General features: G+C 46.0%; 1 protein-coding gene across 3 annotated transcripts in view; it reads right to left on the reverse strand.

The window, feature by feature from the left end:
* The window catches only part of GALNT18 (polypeptide N-acetylgalactosaminyltransferase 18), a 321,263-nt gene that overhangs the window by 87,100 nt on the left and 213,658 nt on the right, over positions 1-20,505 (reverse strand). For all 3 annotated transcript variants that reach the window (XM_006905641.3, XM_025038552.1, XM_025038555.1), the window contains exons 4-5: positions 4,871-5,054; positions 3,192-3,389 (exon numbers count right to left, since the gene is read on the reverse strand). In XM_006905641.3, coding sequence (XP_006905703.1) covers positions 3,192-3,389; positions 4,871-5,054 — 382 coding nt within the window. The remainder of the gene's footprint in view (positions 1-3,191; positions 3,390-4,870; positions 5,055-20,505) is intronic.

The following is a 20,505-nucleotide window of genomic DNA, read 5'->3' on the forward strand; positions in this document are numbered from 1 at the left end:
GCTGGAACAACACATCCACAGCTAGTAGGTCTAGCAGCTAGAAGGCCTTTCCTGAGTGAGCGTGTGAGTGCGGGGCTCACGGGCTATGTGTAGATGCCAGCACAGGACTTCCCAAGGAGTGATCCGCATTAGGTGAATCAGCATGAGCATGTGTGGGCTGCTTCTCTGCTGGGAGCATTCTTACACAAATGACTGTGAATTGTTTCACTGCACACCGTTACCATTTCTAGCCCTTGTGTAGCATTTTATCAGCTGGTGGCTGAGGATTTGAGGGGAAAAGAAAGATAAAGGAGAAATGAAGACTCCTCAGCGATGAGAAAACTGATAGCCACATGCAAATGGACCCATCTTTGAAACTGGAAACTCATCAAAGTGGAGAAACAGCTATTCCGCAGGTCATTTCTTTGAAGAATGCTGACGCAGGAGGCTGCTCAGGTAAAGACTGGTGCCCCAGGGTCCTTGCCACTCCTTTCAAACCGCAACACTTTACTCAGAATGGCTTCACCTTCCATAGACCTCAGGTGGTCTATCCACCTCAACCCACTGCTCCTAAAGCAGACCGAGTTCCTGCTCTGGTTGGGAAAGCCTGACTCTAGCCTCGGAGGTGGCTGCTATGGGAAAAATCCCTGTTCTGGCTGTGCCTCTGAGAGAAGTTCCCTAGCCTCTCTGAGCCGCTGGTCCTGTATCTACAAATTAGAATCAGCTATAACCTCACAAGGATTAAATAATGCAAAGCACTTGAAAATCTCTGGGACATAACTGGTATTCGAAAGATCATTTAAAAAGATGCAGTTGACTTATGGACATGGACAATAGACTAGTGGTTACAAGAAGTTAGTTGGGGAAGGGGAAGTGGGAGGTAGATGGGGTCAAAGGGGTTAAAAAAAAAAAAAAAAGATGCACTTGCACACTGAAGAAGCCCAGGGAATCTCCTTATTAAATTGTGGTGATGTAAAAACATCAGCCCAGCAGGTGGGCAGAGCGGGGCTCCAGTCTTTTCCTCGGCACATGGCAGGGAGCTCCTGGACATGCAGGAAGGGGTCTTCCCCACATGGCCAGACCCAGTCAAGGACAAACAGAATCCAAAACAGTTACTCTGGGACAAGCATGGGCCACGTTGAACAGTCTATTACGTATCGACCGGCTAGGGTATTAAGTTGACCCAATTAACCTGAAAGGTATTGATTTATACTTTGTCTTATCCTCCCCCCGCAAATTAGAAATAGATTACAAGAAAATGTAATATATACTGAAAAATGAAGTAGATAAATGTCTAAAAAGGCCAAAAGTTCACAAGAAAATCGGGGGCTGCAGTTAGAATGCACGTGAGCATTAGGTCCTCTTTCACGGTTCTTAAAGTGGACCGACAAAGTAGATGCTGAGCTTCCTGGTGGCTGAGGTGAAAACGAACATACGTGGTCTTAAAAATAAGATTCACGGTTACCACGCGGAAATGCCACATTAGTTCCTCGGGGCTTTCTTTGACTAGCAGTGAATTTGAAACAAATTTCTCCTGTCAGTCTTTTTAAAAAGGTCACTTCAGGACGTAGTGAACAACCACCTCAAAGAGATCCCTTTAGAATGCAATAAAAGATATCTCTGGGCTCTTTTTATAGCTTATGTCATGTGTGGACAAAGCACTATAGCATAGCTCCAAGGAAACGGGAGCTGAGATGGGCAAGAGAAATTTGTCTAAGTCACAACTTTCTTTGGGGCCGTCTTTATCTAGGGATAAAACCAGGAATGTTCTCCCAAAAATCTTCCATTAATATGATTTCTCTCAGCCAAGTTTTTTATAAAAATTCAGTGGTGGAAAATCTGACGTTGAGGTGATATTCTCTGTGAAGGGTCCAGAATGCAGGTTTACTAAGACCAGGTTGATACATTTAGAGATGAGCAGAACAGAAGCAGCTGTTATCAGCGCAGCCCTCTGCAAGAATGCTTATTGCATGACGGTGTATGTCTCTCTAATAGCATTCCAACAGGTTATGATGAGAAGCAAATGAGACCATGTGTGCAAAAGGCCCTTGCACACAGTGACCTCCGAACAAATATTTAACAACATAAAATTGTGGCAGGGGCCTAACAGATAAGTGACAAAGATAACCATGGGAAAGCCAAGTGAAATTCTCTTCTATCTTGTTTTAAATATGAATACAGTTTTTTTTTTTTTTCTTCTGGCAAGGAAAATATGATCTTAGATAATAATCACCCACTTTCAATTAAATTTTTCATAATCTTTCTCCCTCATGTAATACAAAGCAACATCAGTTTCTAATCTCTTTCATTCTAGGAACTGTCCCCTAGGCCACCTTCTGGTGCTGTCTGTTTAACAGGCAAGACTTTGCAGGCAACATAAAGGCACCTGATCTGTGATTAACCAGACAGAAATAAGGATGGTGGAGAGGGCTATTTCAGGAGTCCTGACACATAAAAGAGAGGCTGCACAGAAGAGTCGTTCCATTGTCTATGAAGGTGGCAGCAAAGTCTGAAATAGTTTGGGATCTTTCTAATGCATTTTGAAACCTTTTTTTGCCTGAATTTTACAGAATAAGCTCAAACGTCATCAGCAAGGCATACAAGGTACCATAGAATCTGGTCCTGCCTCTCCATTCCTCCAGTCTCATGGCCTGGGGCCACCTTTCAGCCCCTTTGAACTTCCTCTATGCCCGTGAACTCACTCTGTTCCTTTAAATATAGGTGCCCCTGTCCCAATCTCGTAATCTCCTACTTGCCCTTAAAAACAGGTGCAAATGCTATACTCTTTGAAAACGATTCTCCCCACTTTCCCTGTGGTTTTCCACCAGCGTGGTGGAATAATTTGTTATTTCAATTATTTTGTTCTAGTTATTTTGTTTGCCTTCATTAGACTCCAGGCTTTCAGGTCAGGAATCAAGTCTTAACCACTCTGGATCCCCAGGACCCAGCAGAGTGGTTGGCATCTGTCAGGTGTCCCACAATGATGTGTCGGAATGAGCAATCCTGAGCCTCTGAATGGATTCTGAGGGCCATAGCTCTTTTCAAAGGAATCATCAGAGCCTGTAAGCAGTGACCAAAGGTCATTTTTAATTTCTTCCCACCATCATCCCTTCACCCTACCCCAATATCCCATAATGGGGCTGGAGTTTGGGGAATAAGGGTTGGGCTGGGAGGGGAGCCCTTGCCTGAAAGACAAGGTGAGGATGCTTTACCTGATCGGGGCCGTGGAGTTCTCCAGCTTCCACCAGGCCTTGGGGGGGTTTAGGTAGCGGCACCACAGCTCCCAGTCAAAACCTTGGGCGGCCAGCGGGTACTCTTCTATTTCAAAGTTGTCATATTTGATGTTGTCAAAGGATGGTGAGATGACCCGTTTCCGGTTCTCTTTTATTCGGGTGAGCACAGGTTCAGCCCTGAGCAGGAAGGAGGGAGAGAGGGGTTACTGCTTCCATGGCGGGGAGACATCAGATCGGCAACTCCTAATGCTCCCTCCCCTGCGGAAAGAGGAAGGAACACCTCTTCCAGGGGATTGCTGATCTCCCTTTTGGGAAGAAGGCCCTAACAACCTCTCCTCTCCCATACTCTGGGCTGGCAAAAGGCCTGACCACTCCAGCATCTCCTGGGCTGAGCTGAGAAATTCTAAGTGCCTTAGATCCTTATGTCTGTTCATTTTCCCTTTTTCCAATTGGGGGGGGTGGGTAGGTGGGAATCAAGACTTAAGAAAGAAGAAAGAAACAGATCTGAGGTTCCATGGGAAGCTTTCAACTTGGGCTTTGGTTTTGCTAAAATTCAGTGCATTAACAAGGAGAAAAAGGCAGATGAGGATGGCAGAGACGCAGAGGTGAGAACAAAAGGACTTCATGCTGCTTCGGTCCTTCCAGCTGCACCACCCCCATCCCAGGTATTCCCACTGCCCAAGGAGAGGTGGGGGGTCTGGCTTCCATGCAGTCGGGAGGCCATTATGGGCATCAGGTGATTAAAGTGTTTGTAGACAGGAATGATAAGCTTCTCATTAATAATGCATTTGTTGCATAATTGTTTATTCGAATCAGCTTGAAATAGTAGGTGTCCCTCTCCTCTTGTGGCCATAAATCCAATGAAAATGCTTTTTAAATAGTCACAAATGGCAAGCAGAAACTTCTACTATAAAAAATGGCTGCACTGTCGTCTTAATTTGGCTTATTATATAAAAATATGCCCCAATCCAGTCATGCTGCGTGCATGCCTGGCTGCTCTTTCCTGCTAAAGGGCGCTCTTCATCCCACTCTGGAGAGGCAGACGATGGCACCTGGAGTCTGGGAAGGAGAGCAGACCCTGGTGCCATCAGGCACAGTGGTTAGTAGGGTGGTACACTCAGTCATCCCCAGAGCTTGGGCCTCCCATGCCCAGGCTCTCTGCAAAGCCGCACACATGGGCCACAGCACACCCTCTGGCCAGCAGGGATGTTGGCATCAGGTACCCCCACCCCGCTCGGCTGTAGCCACTGAGGCCTTGTATCTGTTCTCTTGCCCCACGCAGCACCTGAGCAGCCCTGACCAGAGAAAGAAAGGTTTTTCTAAGACCTAGTTCTCCCAATGGGAGAGTCTGAGATTCTGTGCTACCTCTGGCCTGACATTTTTGGGAGCCCAAGGCACCTGTGTCTTCTAGGACTGGAATCATACTTGATGTCACCATACCCTTTAGATACTGTGTGTTGACCTATTGACCCCGGGCCCTTCCCTACCCTGAAGGGCCAGTCCTATTGCCTACGTCACTCACACATCTGGCTCTCACCTATTCCCAGAATTCCCTGCTTTCTACAACCATAACTGAGATCCCAGCACGTTTCGCATCTATTTGAGCCAAAGCCCCTGGACCACACTGGGAGTCACCCTCCTCTCCTATGGGCACTTACCAGCCCACATTGAATTCCACATGGGCATCAAAGAGCGCCACCACGGGGGCAGTGGCCACCCTCCAGCCGCTGACCCTGGAGCGGATGAGCCCTTCCTGCTTGCTGTGACGCACCACTTTGATGAAGCCCGGCTTCTGGTCATTCACCTTATCCACATACTCTGTCAGCTTCTCCTTCAGTTCCTCTGTCAGGGAGAAAATGTATCGTTAGCATAATGGGGGCAGGGGACGATCAAAACATTCACCCTTTTAGGGCAAAATGACCTCCAGAGAGAGGCTGGAGGGTCCATTCCCCTCCCCAGGTCTTCCTTGGCGTCCCTCACCCCACCCCGCCCCAGGATGGCCAGCGCAGCTCAACTTTGAAGTGAAAAATAAGAGGCAAAAACAGTATTTATTAAACCTGAGTCCAGCAACTTGCACAGGATCACACTCCTCACATCCATCATCTATTTAATCTTCACAAGAAGCCCATGGGAAAACGGGGCTCAGAAGGATTTATCAATTTGTTCAACGCCATGCAGCTTGTAAGTGGCAGGGTATGGTTTCGAGCCGGGTCTTATGACTGCAAAAGCCACATTGTTCTCATCAGCCCCGCGGCCTCCTTTATCCCCAGTGCCCTCCACCAGTCCTCCCCGAATCTCCAGAGAAAGCCCCATCTGTGAAGATTACAGCCCAGGACTCACTCCTCCTGGATCTCCATCTTTGCGGGAAGCATATGACCACGAGTTGTGCCCTGTGAGCAGTTGCCATTGGTTTGTTGCCTGCTGTTTGTTGCTGGGCCTGGCTAGGCATCTTATTCCCCTGCTTCTTTACAGCTGTAAGTGGAGCCTGCAGCAACAGAACAGGGCCCCCTCTCCCTTCAGCTTGTGAGAGCACAATAGGCACATTCATTGAGTTTTCCACAGCAGCTCAGGCAACAAGCTATGACAGCTCCCTTCCCCAAAATGATGACCTGAGTGGGCTCGATCTTCAACCTGTAATCACGGCACCTACTCAGAACTCGATTTCTACTCTTGTCCTGTGTTCTCCAGCATCTGCCCCTCAACCACCTTCCTCCCATCTTCTCAGCCTACCCATACTCAGGCCCTGGGACAGATCCACCTGGGCTGGGCCTCATCCTTATCAGGGGACAGAAGGAGATCCATGTCCCTTGGTGCCCAGTCTGGGGCCCCACCAGATAAGCAGCCCACTAAGTGTGATAAAAGGACATGAGGCATCTGGCACAGTGCCTGGCACACAGTAGGCCTGTCTCGTGGCAGTAGCACGGTGTAGTAGAAAGAGGACAGTGGCTGGAGTCAACTACTGTGCATTTTAAGTCTGTTTTCCATGTATTCATCCTGGGCTTGTTACTGAACCAGTTCTTGATGTCTAGGAGGGTGTCTGGATGGGGTGAATTTATGTTACATGTGGAAAAGACATGAATTTTGGGGAACTGGGGGGTGGACTGTTATGGATTGAATTGTATCTCCCCAAAAGATATGTAGAAGTCTAACCCCCAGTACCTCAGAATATGACCCTATTTGAAAATAGAGCCTACAGATTTAATCGAATTAAGATAAAGTCATTAGGCCATAATCCAATATGACTGATTGATACAAAGTGAGACATGCACAGAAGGAAGGCAAGAGGAGAGACAGAAAGATGGTCACCTACCAGCCAAGGAACACCTGAGGTTATCAGAAGCTAGGAGAGAGGCCAGGGACAGGCCCTTCCCCTACCACCTTTAGAGTACCGACACCTTGGTTTTGTACTCCAGAATGGGGACCATTAGTTTCTGTTGTTCTAAGGCACCCAGTTTGTGGTACTTTGTACTCTGCAGTCCTAGGAAACTAATATGGTTGTTATGAGGATTAAATAAAATTAGTGTGTGAAAAATACGTAACATAGTAGATGCTAAAAAAAAAGTTAGCTCTTTTTCTTCTTTCCCTCCCTCCTTCCTCACAGTTTCCATCTCATTGGGAGTTGTAAGGGAGGCGGGAGCTGACCATCCCAAGAAATCTGAGGATCCATCTCTGGCTGACAAAGCCCTCATCATATGCTTTTGCCCAGGACCACTTCTTCCTGCTCTGCCCTACTCCTAGGTTAGAAGTTTCCTGTTCTGTCCTGCCTAGATTGGAAGTCTGCAAGCAGCAAGGCCATGGGGGACCAAGCAGGAGATATAAACGTGTACAAAGGCTTCATACCAGGGAAGACAATGAGGCATGGTGGCCACTGCCAGATTTGGCATGCCCTCCCGTAGATGGTGACTTCAAATCTTTTTATACATGACGCTGGACAAACAAATAGGCTGACTAGATAGGTAAGATGTGGTCCCCAGACTGCTTTTTGAGTCATCATCGAGGAGGTGAGGAAACTGGGCATCCAAGGCAGAAATACTGAAAGGGAGGCAGGAGACTCTGGTTTTGGACAGCTATTAACTTGCTCTGTGACTTTGGGTAAGTCTCTATGAATCACAAGACCTCAGAGTTAGTTGACAGGATTCTAAAGTTAGTTTTGAATCAATTACCCATCTCAGGTTTGAATCCCCTCTGTCTATCTTGATGCGTGATCTTCCAGCCCCTGCAGTGGCAGGGACCTCTATGCAGTCCATTCCTCACCGACCACTCCAACTGTGAGATGTCCTTTTTTCGCTTTTGTCTTCCAAATGCCAGGGTCCCTCAACCATCCACTCAGTAGTCCAAGCCTTATTCTGTGGCCATAGAGGGCAGATCAATTCCTTCTTCCACATGACAACCATTTAGAGTTGAAGACCATCCTTCAGCCCATGCTGAGGATTTCTCTAGGTCTAAATGTCTTTAGTTCCTCCTTACATTTCCTCATATCTCAGGAGTTCAAGCTCTTTTACCGTCTTGAACTTCTCTCTAAATATGTTAGCTTTTCTCTAACACCCTTAAACTAGAAATTGGCCTAATACTTCTGGAGTAAAATGGGCTACACAGAATAAAAAGAATTAATCACCTCCCTTATTCCAGAATCTTTGCCCTAATTCACATAGTTTAGGTCACATTAACTTTGCTTACTTTTGAGCTTACTGGAAGCACACACCTACAGGTTCTTTTCACACGATGCTGCTAAGTCGGGCCTTGTTCATCCCATTTCATCATGGGTACATGTGTGGGTAGTTGCATGCATGCATGTGTGTATGTGTGCATGCATGCACATGTGTGCTCTGAGCCGAAACACAGGATCTTACATTTACTCCTCTTTAATTCAACCTTTTTAAAGATTCACACTGTATCTCCAAAGTCAAAATGTTTTTTCCCTGATTCTGTTATTCAGTATATGTTATCTAGGCCTTTCAGTTTTCCAGGTTCTGCAAATGATGCATATATGAACTTTATTGTCATTCAAGTCACTCTTTTAAACAGTCTGACCCTCCTCAAGGTCCAGGGCTAGTGGGGGATGTCAGGTGTTCTCATTCCAACTTGGAGAAAATTCAGCTGACTTTTGGGCTGCCACCAACATGCTGCATATCTCACTTTAGCTAACAGGAAAATGAACCTGTGAGCTCAGATTACACAGCTGACTGGGGAGGCCTGGGGATGCCACTGTCACAAATGTCAGGAAGTTGGCCAAAAAGTGGCATAACTCAGTGCACCCCATGCTTACAAGGTCCTCAAGTGAGGTTGCCAGGAAACCTCTTAAAACGTTTACTGTTTCATCATTTTGAAGTCCATCCCTCATAGACATTTTTTGAAAAAGTTAGCCCATAAAGCTTCATATTTGGTAGTTAAGTGGTGAGTACCCAGAACTGGGAGTAAGTATTGGGCTAGCACCAAATGACCACCCCTCCACACCCCCAATGAGAATCACTGCCTGTGGGGACCACTGTTACTGTGGTATTGATAGGACATGGTTGTGGACAATTGCCACCAAATAATTCCCCCATGACTCCCACCTCTCTGAATTCACAACCTTGTAAAGCTGCCTCACATACTGAATCTGGGCTGACCATATGACAACAGTGTACAGGAGGAGGGACACCTTGCAAGTCCTAGTCCCAGACCTTAGGAGGCCTTGCAGGTTCTGCTTCTCTTGCTGATCTTAGTAAGGAAGCCCAAGCCAGCCTTCTTGTGGATGAGAGGCCTAGAGTCTCCAGTCATTCAGCCTACCCCACTGAGGCCCCAGGCAGTGAATGAGACCATCTCAGATCCTTCTGCCACCAGCTAATTACAAACTGGGGTGGGGGCAGGGAGGTGGCGAGGAGCCCAGTTGACACCTTGTAGAGCAGAGACAAGCTGCTTTTACTGCAGAATTGTGATCCCAGCCCTTACTGCAGAATAATGAAACAATGAATAGTTGCTGTTTTAAGCGTCTAACTTCTGGAGTGGTTTGTTATACACAGAGGCTAACAAAACAGGATCTATTGTTCTGGTATGATGCTAGGGTTAAAATAAGATTGTGAACTCCTGACGCACAGGAAATGAAGTCAGACACAGAAGAGCCAGCTTAGAAGGTGGCAGCAAGAGATGAAAAGCCTTTGTTTCTTGTAGGAGCTGCTTGCCCTTTTGTACTTCTGAGCTCTGTTAACAGTGAACTAGAATAAAGGTTTCTGGTGGATCAGCTAGAGAAAAATTATGTTCTCAGCCGGCTGCATCCCAAATATTGGCTACTGATTAGAAGAGAGGATTCCCTTATCCCTAACCAAACAACTGCTATCAAAAAATTTTAAAAGGCCTAAAATACCCTGGATAAACTGGCTCAGTCTTTGCAAAGTACATTTACCTAATAAGGGTTTCATGTTTTCCTTTAACCATTGTCAATTGTTAGAGCAGGAAAGAACTATCTCAAAAGCACTTCTGCATTTGCTGGAAAACTATTGTCTAAGATATCACCTGTTACATATTATACATAATGTATATGATAAATACCTCTCAGAACTTAACTCAAAAAACATAAAGAACTGTGCTTTTCCTTAAACCTAAACACGAACACAAAACCCATCATATTTAACTTTTTGTCAAAGCTTCCAGGAAGCTCGGAGACAAATATAATGACTAATCAGATGAGTCTATCAGCATTTTTGCTTCTCTACTTTCACTAAAGCTTTGATTTTTAAGTTCTAGCCTAAAAGCTGCATTGTCTTTCACCTTTCTTTTGCCTACATAAGCTATCTTTAATTATTTTTTGAAATACCTATAAATAACTTTTAATGAAGTGTCTTGGTAGAGCATGACAGGAGTATAATTGTGAAAAGAAGGGGAAGGCCATATTTCATGTTTGTTTTAATGTATTGGGGAAAGGGGAGGTGGGGAGTCTGCTCTCTGTGACTTTGCCAAATTTAGAATCAATGGTGGAGCTGTAGATACCCAGCGTTAACAGAGAAATACAATTTGCACCCTGCAAGGGGCCAGGTGTTATCCTGCTTATGCTGCTCCTCCAGCCCTCTCCTGCTGTCCACAAATCCCTGCTCTGCTGGTATCTGGATGACCTCTGTAAATCAGCATGCCCAGGAGCCATGCTGATGAAACACCATTAGACTCTTAGGAGGTCACAGGCCACTCTCCATCATCTCCATGTGGTGCTCTCCCCCAGAGCTAGCTAAGTGCAGACTGCTTGCCTCCTTCAGACTTAGATGCTAAGTAAAAATGCGAAATTCACCGGCCTGGTCACACAGAGCCCTTTCTTCCCTCCCTATATATGTCCCCTGTACTGTTCCCATTGAAAGTGATTAGCTCCACAAGATCACCCCAAAAGAAACGGCGGGCTGAGCAGAAGTCTGATACCAATGGCTATTAATTTGATTTAAACACCTAATGAGATACTCTTTATCTTTTGTGTAAAGGAAAATAAAGAATCAGGAAATTGATGCCCGATGGGCTTTGCACTTCGGAAAGCTGCTGCACAAGCACTCTTGCAAAATGGCCAGCCTGGCCTTGCTGTGGAGAACCAGGTCCAGCGCCTCGTCATTCCCTAGAGACTCAGGTGATCTTTCCCATGTCTGCTCTAGGCTTGGGGCAAGTAGGAGTGAAGGGACAGGCCACCCATCATTCATTCATTCAAAAAACATTGAACATTCATTACATACCAGGTATTGATCTAGCTGCTGTGGCAATAACTGTGAGCAAGACAGTCCTTATGGAACTTTCATTCTACTGGATGTTTAAAAGGTATGCGATGTACTCCACTGAGTGGGGGAGGGGTGGAGGAAAGAGGAAGGGAGGAAGAAAGAGGGGACAGTGGAGAGAGGGAGAGAAAGAGGGGAAGGGGAAGGAAAAGGGAAGGAGAGGGAAGGAGAGGGAGAAGGAGAGATTTTTGAAAAAGAATCTCAGAAACTGATTCAGTGTTCCCAGACTCTGAGGCCTCTTAAATAACAGGCCTCCTGGGTCTGAGAAACAGGACGTGGTGCATAGCTGGGAGGGTGCTACTTGGCATGGACGCTGCTAAACACTCTGCAATGCTCAGGACAGCCCTACATGATAAATAATTATCCTGTTCAAAATGTCCATAGGACTGAGTTGGAGAAACTGCATAGCTCTTACAGGAGTCCTCCTTTATCTGCTGGGGACTATTCCAAAACCCCCAGTGGATGCCTGAAACAGTAAACAGTACCAAACCCTATATATACTATGTTTTTTTCCTATACAAACATACCTATGATAAAATTTAACTTATAAATTAGGCACAGGAAGAGATTAACGACAACAATAATAAAATAGAACAATTGTTAACACTACACTATAATAAAGTTTACATGAGTGTGGTCTCTCTTTCTTTTTAAAAACTGATCTTGGTTAAGACAGCTACTAAGTGACTAATGGTTGGGTAGCATTACAGAGTGTGGAGAAGCTGGACAAATGGATGATTCGCCTACTGAGTGGGACAGAGCAAGATGGCTCGAGGTTTCATCACACTGCACTACTCGGAACAGTGTGCAATTTAAAACGTACGTTTATTTCTGGAATTTTTCATTTAATACTTTTGGACCATGGCTAACTGCAGGTAACTGAAACCACGGAAAGCAATACTCTGTGCGTAAGGGGAGGCTACTGTAATTAGTGACGGAGGCCCCATTCTGGAAGTCTGAGCATGTACTTTTGCAGAGATTTCAAACTGAAGCCCTGGAGGTGTATCTGCTCAGAGCCATATTTCTTTGTCCTGCTTGGTGATAGCTGGCCGGAGCAGAGTAGAAGCTGCCCCTTTCGAAGGGATCCATAACAGATGCTGCTGGCTGGCCAGCTTCAGGGCTGTGCCATCTGAGCAGCTACATCGGGGCCAAGCTCGGAAGGGCCTGCACAGGGTTTAATGCTCCTGCCTATGATGCCCCCTAGGCACTAGCCTCCCCTCACACACTGCTGGCTTCCTTCTCTTTGCCTGAAGGTTTCTCTGACCACAGAAGTTATCTGGAGTTACCTCCGCAGATAGTTCTCAATCAATTAGGGATAGGAATTGGGGGGGGAAAGACCACAAGTTATGGGTTAACTTGTGTTCCCCCCCGCCTCCCGCAAAAAAATTCATGTGTTGAAGTCTCAACCCCCAGTACCTCAGGATATGGCCTTATCTGGAAATAGGGCTGTTGCAAAAGTAATTAGCTAAGATGACGTCATATTGGAGTAGGAGAATCTCTAATCCAATAACTGGTATCCTTATGGGAAGATGGCCATATGAAGAAAGACACATAGGGAAAATGCCACGTGATGACAAAGGCATAGATTAGAGTGATGCGTCTACAAGCCAAGGAACACCTTGATCTTGGACTCCCAGCCTCCAGAACTGAGACAATTTCTGTTATTTAAGCCACCTAGTTGGTGGTCCTCTGCTACAGCAGCATCAAGAGACCAATATATCCCAGCTTCCTTTCCCTTCAGGTGGGGCAATGCTGAAGCAGGTTTTACACAGCCTCCTGGTGGTTCCCAGGGGAGTGGGCCCCAGGGGGCCACAGCAATACCTCGGTGATGTCCACGGTGTTAGCTTTCTTCTCTGCCCTGTCTCACATCCCCACATCTTTATCACTGCTTCCTGGGAGTGACTCCCAGACAAATGAGTTGGCCTCAACTCCTGTCTCAAGGTCTGCTTCTGGGAGAACCCAGCGAAGATAATCATACGTTCGCCAAGTCACTGTGGTCCCCTCTAGTTGTTTCACTCTTGCCTAGTCCTCCAAAACATGTGAATTTTCACCCTTGACCTACGTACATGTATGCACAATGGCTCATGTCCTTCTATCCCTACATCTCCACCTTAACTGGTCAGTAATGTTTATTAAAGGAAATAATAAAAGTGATGTACTGGGGTTATTCTAAGCACTTCGCATATATTATCTCATTTAAGCCTTTGGACAACCCTATATATAGTTACCGTTATTATCATTCTATTTTGAAGACAAGGAAATTAAGGTACAATGTGACCCAGGTAGGAAGTGGAGTCAGGATTTAAACCCAACTGGGCTGTCCCCAAAGTCCATACTCTTTACCTCTACACTGCATATTGCCTCCCTAGGATAAAAAGCTGGCCTGCATAAAAACCAGCTGGTTAAAAACACAGGTTCCAGGGCGCCGCCCCCCACAGAATCTAACTGGTAGATTTGGGGTGGGAACAGAGACTCTGAATTTCACAGAATCTCCCTGTGAGATTCTGATGGGCAGCCTGGTGACAAATGAAATAAATGAAGATTGGCTCTGTAACTGGGTGGGAAGGAATCTCCTCTGGAATTATGTGAGGTTCCAGCCCTCAACAGAGGGCCTCAGACTCTGTCTGAAAAAGGCTCCCCACCACCTGGCCAGATAGCGTTTGTCCTTATTCTCCTAAGCCCGTGGGCTCTGTCTTGCTGCTCTCAGGTGCAGACCTTTCACTTTGCAGTCTGTTTTCATTTATCCATGTGGCTGTCTTTGGAACTGATGCCTTGGACTGTCTCCCTTTAGTTCCCCAGCTGCTCCCCAACACAGGGTACTACCTTTTGTCCCCTCTGCCTATCCCTACAGTTTCAGGTCAGCCCTGCCCTCCTCTGGCTCAGTGCTGTCCCCACAAGCCCAGCCTGTTGCCCACCCCCCACCCCTCCCTCGTTCCCTGGGAAGGGAGGGTGAACACCCCTGCTGAGAAGCGCTAATGATTGCTAGTCTCCAATGGCACTAATTTAAAGATTAAAAACAGCACATTTCTGTTTATTCCTCTAAGAGTGAACAGTAGCTGGTCTTCCTCAGATCAGATTAACTGGCTTTCCTCTAAAGCCATTTAGGGCCATTGAAACACAAATGATATGTCAACACACTTTAAAAGAGAGATTATTTGTTAGGATGAAATGGTTGTCAAATCTGGTTGATCATCCACTCCTGTGAGGAGCTGATAAATAAATAAATATAGATGCCACCAGACCCCCATACCCTGAAGAATGTGTGTGTGTGGCAGGGGCGGGGCAGGGGTTGGAGTGGGGGGTGTCTGGACTCAGGTGGACTTAGACAGCTGGGATCCCAGAAGAATAGACCAACCTGAGCCCTGAGCCTGCGGGGAAGACTTGTTTGCGCATTCCTCTCTCTTTAAGGTCAGACAAGCTTTCAAATACTGGGCAGTTTGCAAATGTCTTCCATGAGTTTATTCTTCTGTCCAATACACTTAACAGCTGCACTTCTGTCCTGCTCCTTTAATAGCTGCACTTCTTCAAAGCCAGTTGATACCGAAGTAGATTTGGAATGCCCTTAAATTGTTCTCCTTACTTAAGACTTGAGGAAAGGCTCTACCTGGGAGCCCCACAGATGGCATGTAAATATGACTACAGGGTCCAAGCAGAGTGTCACAATCTTCCTGGGAAGCTCCAAGCATTAATTTAGTCTTGGCAAGTTATAGAAAATCCCCAAATTACCACATAATAGCCCCAGCCATCTGTTTCTGGGTCTACACTTTTGTGTCATAGCCAGGCATTGGTGACCACCAAAACCCACAAGAAATGTGCACTCCTCACTTAGTGGGGTCTCCAGAGCCAGGTTGTCAACATCCACTAATACCCTCTTATCTGCTATAAAATGACTTATTTTCCCAAAGATCCTGTATCCTGCAACAAATGGTCAGAACTAGTTTCTGAAGATGATTGTGGGAGATAATGGCCAGTCAGCAATATGTTGGATGTTAATCAATATCTCTCTCCTTCCCTCCCTCCCTCCCTCCCTCTCTCTCTCCCTCTCTCTCACTCTCTCTCAACAACAATAAGACTGTGATTTATATTGTCAGTGTCTACGGTGTAAATGCTCCCACCATAGCTGATTTCAAGCTACTAACCCGATGTCACTAACTATGAGTTGGGGAGAGGTATGTGAAGTTGGGAAGGAGTGTGCACGATCAGTGGGCGATAGTCAGCTCCAACACACTGGGTTCTAATGCCCAGGGCGGAAAGGCTGTGTTTCTGTGGACACTTCCCTCACTTACTATATATTGGGCTCTGTGCTCAGTGCTTTACATCAACCCAGCCCACTCTTCATTCAATCAGCAATTATGAATTAAGCACATGCGAAGTACCGTACATTATTCTAAATTCTCATCTTATTGAAATCTCACTCACTACCACCCTGCAAACAATGCCATTTATAGATAATGCTTATTTATTTAGAGCTTACCATATATGAGATACTATTCTAAATTCACTTTATATATTGCTCATTCAATCCTCTCAACTATCATAATTATCACTCCAGGTAGGTAGTATTATTATCCCCATGCTATAGACAAAGAAATCAGAGCACAGAGAGATGGAGGGATTTGCTCAGTATCAGAGCTAGAAGGGGAAGGGCTAAGATGCAAACCAGGCACCCTGAATCGAGTCCATGTTCTCAAGCCCACATATTATTTTCAATGACAAAAGAGAAAACTCAGAGTTCAGACTTTAAATGACATACCCCAAAGGACGCAGACAGTAAGAAATGAGTAAGGATTCAAACGTAGATCTGCTTGACTCTAAAGACTTTGCTCTTTGTCTCTCTGACCCACAGCCTGCCAAAGGAGCCACGTGTCTCAGGCCCCAAGAGGATTCTATAATCACTGATTCATTTCAGGAAGAAAATGTCCTCTTTTTACAACTATGTATGCTTAGAACCCAAGGGAAGGGATTAGACTGCCAAACTCAGCTTCTTTTTGACTGGAAGGCTGATAGGGAGTATTCACATACAAAAATCCAATTTCTCTGGGACACAAATCCCTGAGCAAGCAAAACCAAGAAATGGGAGAAGAGGGCCTAAATTGGGTGAGGGTTTCCTAGAGTGCTTGTTGCCTTTGGAATTAACCATACAATCATGCTGAAAAATCCGACATGGGGCTCAGGACAAAAGGCTGCCGGAATCAATCTGGGAGTCCACCATGGGCCTGCCTGGGTATGGGTCTATGCACCCGTGTCCTTCAGCTTCCGGTAGGGGATTCTGAATGCTCACACCTTCTTCACTCCTGACACTCCCAGACTTGCCCAAGGTCACAGAGCTGGAAATCAGCACAGCCAGAAAAAGAATCCAGCTCTTCTTCCTCCTGAGCCAGAGCTCTAGGCTCTCTGCTTCACTGAGTAAATAATTCAGAAAAGGAAAATGAGAATAATGGACTAATAGAAATCAGTTGTCTTCATGGACTAAACGAACTCAGAAAAGGGCCAGCTTGCCTTTGTGCTCCGTGGGGCTGTGTGAGGAGGAAACTCTTATAAAGTGAAGGTGAGACTGTAGCCCAAGCGCTGTGAAATTACTTAAAGGGCATAAAATAACTCTGGCTACGCTGATGGCCAGGAACCCCAGGACTTATTAAAAATGCCATGGTGGGTGATTAATGTCAGCTGCGTCCAGGCAGAGTGGACATGGCACCAGCCCCAGCCCTATCCCCTCCAGCTCAGGAGTATTGGGTAGGTAAGCTCCCTGTGAGCTTCTAGGGAGGGTGTGACCAAGAACTCAAAGTCTGGGGAAATGCTGGCATCAGCATTTAACAGCAGGTTAATTCCAGGCTGAAAACAAATCCACTTGGTGTCCCATCAGGTGAAGGGGACTCCAGGAGTCCCAGGCCCAGATCCTCCTATCCCTATATGCTGGCACTCGAGAAAAACAGTTGTCATTGGTAGTTAAGCCAGGAGGCGACTGAAAGTTTGATGCTAATTTATTCTGTGTAAGACTTGGAGAGTTTAGAGTGCTGCCTAGCTCAGAAACTTGATGATTTAAAATCTCCTGAGAGTCGAAAAATTTATCATTCTGAGTCCAAAATTTCAAGATTCTGAGATCTCAGACACTAACTCCCATGATCCTGAGATCCTAGGATTCTAAGCTTACCTATAACTATCAGAGTAAGAGCATCCTTCATGTCCCACCCCACCCCCAGCCCCGACCATTACTGTTGGCCTACAGAGTCAAAGGTCCTGGTCCTTGCTTACTTCTCAGCCTCCTCTTCTAGACTGTGCTCAAATCACATTCCCAAACACACCAAGCTCAGTGGTACCACAGTGCTTTTGCACTCACTGCTCCCTTGTCTGGAACATCCTTCCTGCCTCATCTAAACCAGCTCAGGTTCTTTGGGAAGGCAGCTCTCCTTTACCTGCAGCTCTCCAACTGGAAGAAAGGCTAGCGGATTTTTTTCTCCTTGGAACACAGACACTGGATGCTAGACGACCAGTGGGGACTAATATCAGTCTCGTGGTCCAAGTCCTGCCTGCACAGCCTTGAATGTCCTCCTGGGAAGAGCGAAGGCTCCCACAGGCTATAAGTCAGCTCTGTACTTCTGCAAATCACTGCTGCTCAGGCTGTGTAGCCGGCAGCCTCAGCCTGGCTGATTCACGCCTCAGGAGACCCAATGGGCCTTGCACACATATTTACAGCCCAGATTGCTGTCGGTGCTTGTCAGATTGGGAGGTCTGAGGCTCTTTTCCTCAGCTCACACAACACTTTCAAACAATCTAGTCTCAAAGGGAAAGATCCCGTGGGTGACCAGCAGAACCCAAGTGCTCTGCTCTTAGCCTTCAAGTTTTTCTTCTTTTATTGAAAGATGTCATGGAGACCAGAAAGAGAAGGGCTCAGGGGAGAGAAAGACCTCAGTGTAATTCCTAGTGTGGCTGATTATTAGCTTTGTGACTTTGGGCACAAAACTTAACCTCTCTGAGCCTCAGCTGCCTCATTTTTGAGATGGGAATAATGTTATTTACTTCTTAGGGTTGCTATAGAGTTCGGTGAGATAATGCCTGGTATAATGCTTAATAAGTGGTACTATTATTTGTTCATTAGTCTGAAGTCTCTTCTTCTCTTTCACAGAAAGGTGCTTAGGTTGGGAGAAGGGACTCCTATATTATTTGGAAAAGCCAAGCCTGCAGCAAATTGCTCTGGGACTTTCTTGGGCATGGGACACCATCACTCCTCCTCAAGGCCCACTAACCATTTGGTCATTCCATATTTAATCCCCAACCCTCTTCCCATCCTAACCAGTCATCCATTTACTTAACAACCCCTTATAGGGCAATTTCTACGCACAATGCACTGCTAAGAGCTTTGTTTTCGTTAAGTCATTTAATCCTCATAAGGACTCTATTAGCTAAGTACTACCAGTAACCCATTTCATAGACGATGAAACGGAGACACAAAGAGTTTAAGCAACTTGTGCAAGTTCAAACAATTAGCAAGTGATAGAGCTGACATCCTAAATTTGACAGTTTGGCCACAGAGTCTGTGCTCTTAACACATTTTCTACCTTTGGGACTAAGAGTGGGAGGGTACATTTAACGATCATTTACACAGGCTCTGTGCTAGGCACTTCAGGATGCCTCATCAGTCTCACGTTGTGATTTAAAGCAGATTAAAATAAAAGAAGCCTGCACTATCTCTGTTCTCTACTTCCATGAGGCAGGGGCCTCTTATGCTCAAATGAGCAAAAGGAGGCTAGGAAGAAGGTCCTAGAGTATTGATATGCCAATTCTCAGAAGTCACTGTTCAGGGCTGCTCCTGAGGTGTGTTAATTCCCAGCATATGAGGCCTGCTTTGTGCATGGCAGAGAAAACCTTCCATGGCTCTGGAGGAAGCCCCCAGGTAAAGAGACGCAGATGAGGGCAATAGGAAGTCAGCTGTGCACACCTAAGTGGCAGAGATGTGGCACAGCACTGACTGCTCTGCTAAAAGGTCCTGGGCTCAGGGCACCCTCCATGCCCTCTTGGCCTAGAGAAGCCTAGCCTTGACCATGAAACTGAACAGAAATGGGGTTGAGTGCAGAGAGGCTAGATCTGCCCCGCAAGGCACCCCACATGTGTGTTCCTCTTCCTTTACAGTTACCAAAGGCAAAGCCTGGGGCCTAGAGAGACTATCAGAATGCCTGACCCAAAGCAGGTGCAGGCGTATCACCAGCTGGCCCAGAGACTCAAGACAAGGAGGCGGATAACCTCGCTGAGGAGCTGCCCTCTAAAATCTGCAATCTTTGCAGCTAGCAGACTGCCAGCATATTTTTTTTTGCCAGGACATTTGGAATTATTGATTTGTTTCAGACCCCTTTATTTCAGCAACATGTATCATGATATTCCTCTAGTGAGACTTACTTCAGAAAACCAAAGAAATAATCTTTCCCTGAGAGACATGCCCCAGATATAGAAAACTTTGCTCTTCTTCACTTCATGGCCCCATCGTGTTCCTTTTATTCATGTGTTCTGAGCACTCAGCCATTGGCAGGCCCAGTACTCAGTGCTGGGATGCGGAATAAGTCAGAGTTCCACCCTCAAGAAGCTCAGAGTGTGGTGGGAAGAAATAATTAAACAGATTATTTTACTGCATTGAAATATGTGTTAAAAGTGATTGTCACAGGTTCTGTGACAATCTACTGCAAGATGGGACAAACTTTACAGGATAACATTTGAGTTTGTTTCAAACAGATGGACATGAGGGCTTTGCTAGGAAGATAAAGGGGACATAACAAAAGTGTTCCAGCTGAAAAAACATAGAACGGCATGAATGCGCATGGCAGGTTTAGGAAGTGGTAAGTAGCACGCATGCCGAGTGTGGCTTATGATCAAGTGTGGGGAGTGTGGATTATGTGAGGGGAGAGACACTGGATATGTGAGTGGTGGCCAGTTGTGAAGGGCCTTGAAGGCTGTGCCAAAAAGTATTAGGAAGTCCTAAGAAAGTTTTATTTGGAGTCAGTCCTCACACCTAAATGTCTCTGAAAGATGAGCTAAAATGCCAGGAAAGACTTTTCATCAATTTGTTAAATCTGTACTGTAGCAGCAAAAGGAACTGCCTGATTCCAGAAAGTCAGGCAAGTGAGGTTTTTATTTTTGTTTTTGTTTTTTCCCCAAAAATAATATTAAGTTATGAGTTCCTCACTCAACTCCAAGCCCCTATCAGACCTATTCTGGGTCTTTAACAAGGGCCGAAGGCCATTGCTTGAGCCAGAATGCTGGACATAAATTGAGATGGGACAGAGAAGCTATGCCTGGCCTCAGCCAGGACCACTGAAGTCCTTCCTAATCACATCCTGAATTCGCCCGGGCATCTGATGGGTCTCTAACTCCCCCAGAACATCTAAGGTTAAAGGGGCCAGACCTGATGCTCTCACCATGGAAACAACTCACAGGTCACCCGGGTTCGAGGCCAGCCTGGCCCCAGAGCAGAATCTGACTTGGTACCCAGTCCTCTGAAGAGAACCAAGCACACAGAATCAGCCTGATAGCATCAGCCTGCACAGGTCTCCAGCTTCAGGATCTGCTTTTTTTTTTTTTTT

Source organism: Pteropus alecto, unplaced genomic scaffold (assembly GCF_000325575.1).
Source record: "Pteropus alecto unplaced genomic scaffold, ASM32557v1 scaffold461, whole genome shotgun sequence".
In the NCBI taxonomy this organism is placed as follows: Eukaryota; Metazoa; Chordata; class Mammalia; order Chiroptera; family Pteropodidae; genus Pteropus; species Pteropus alecto.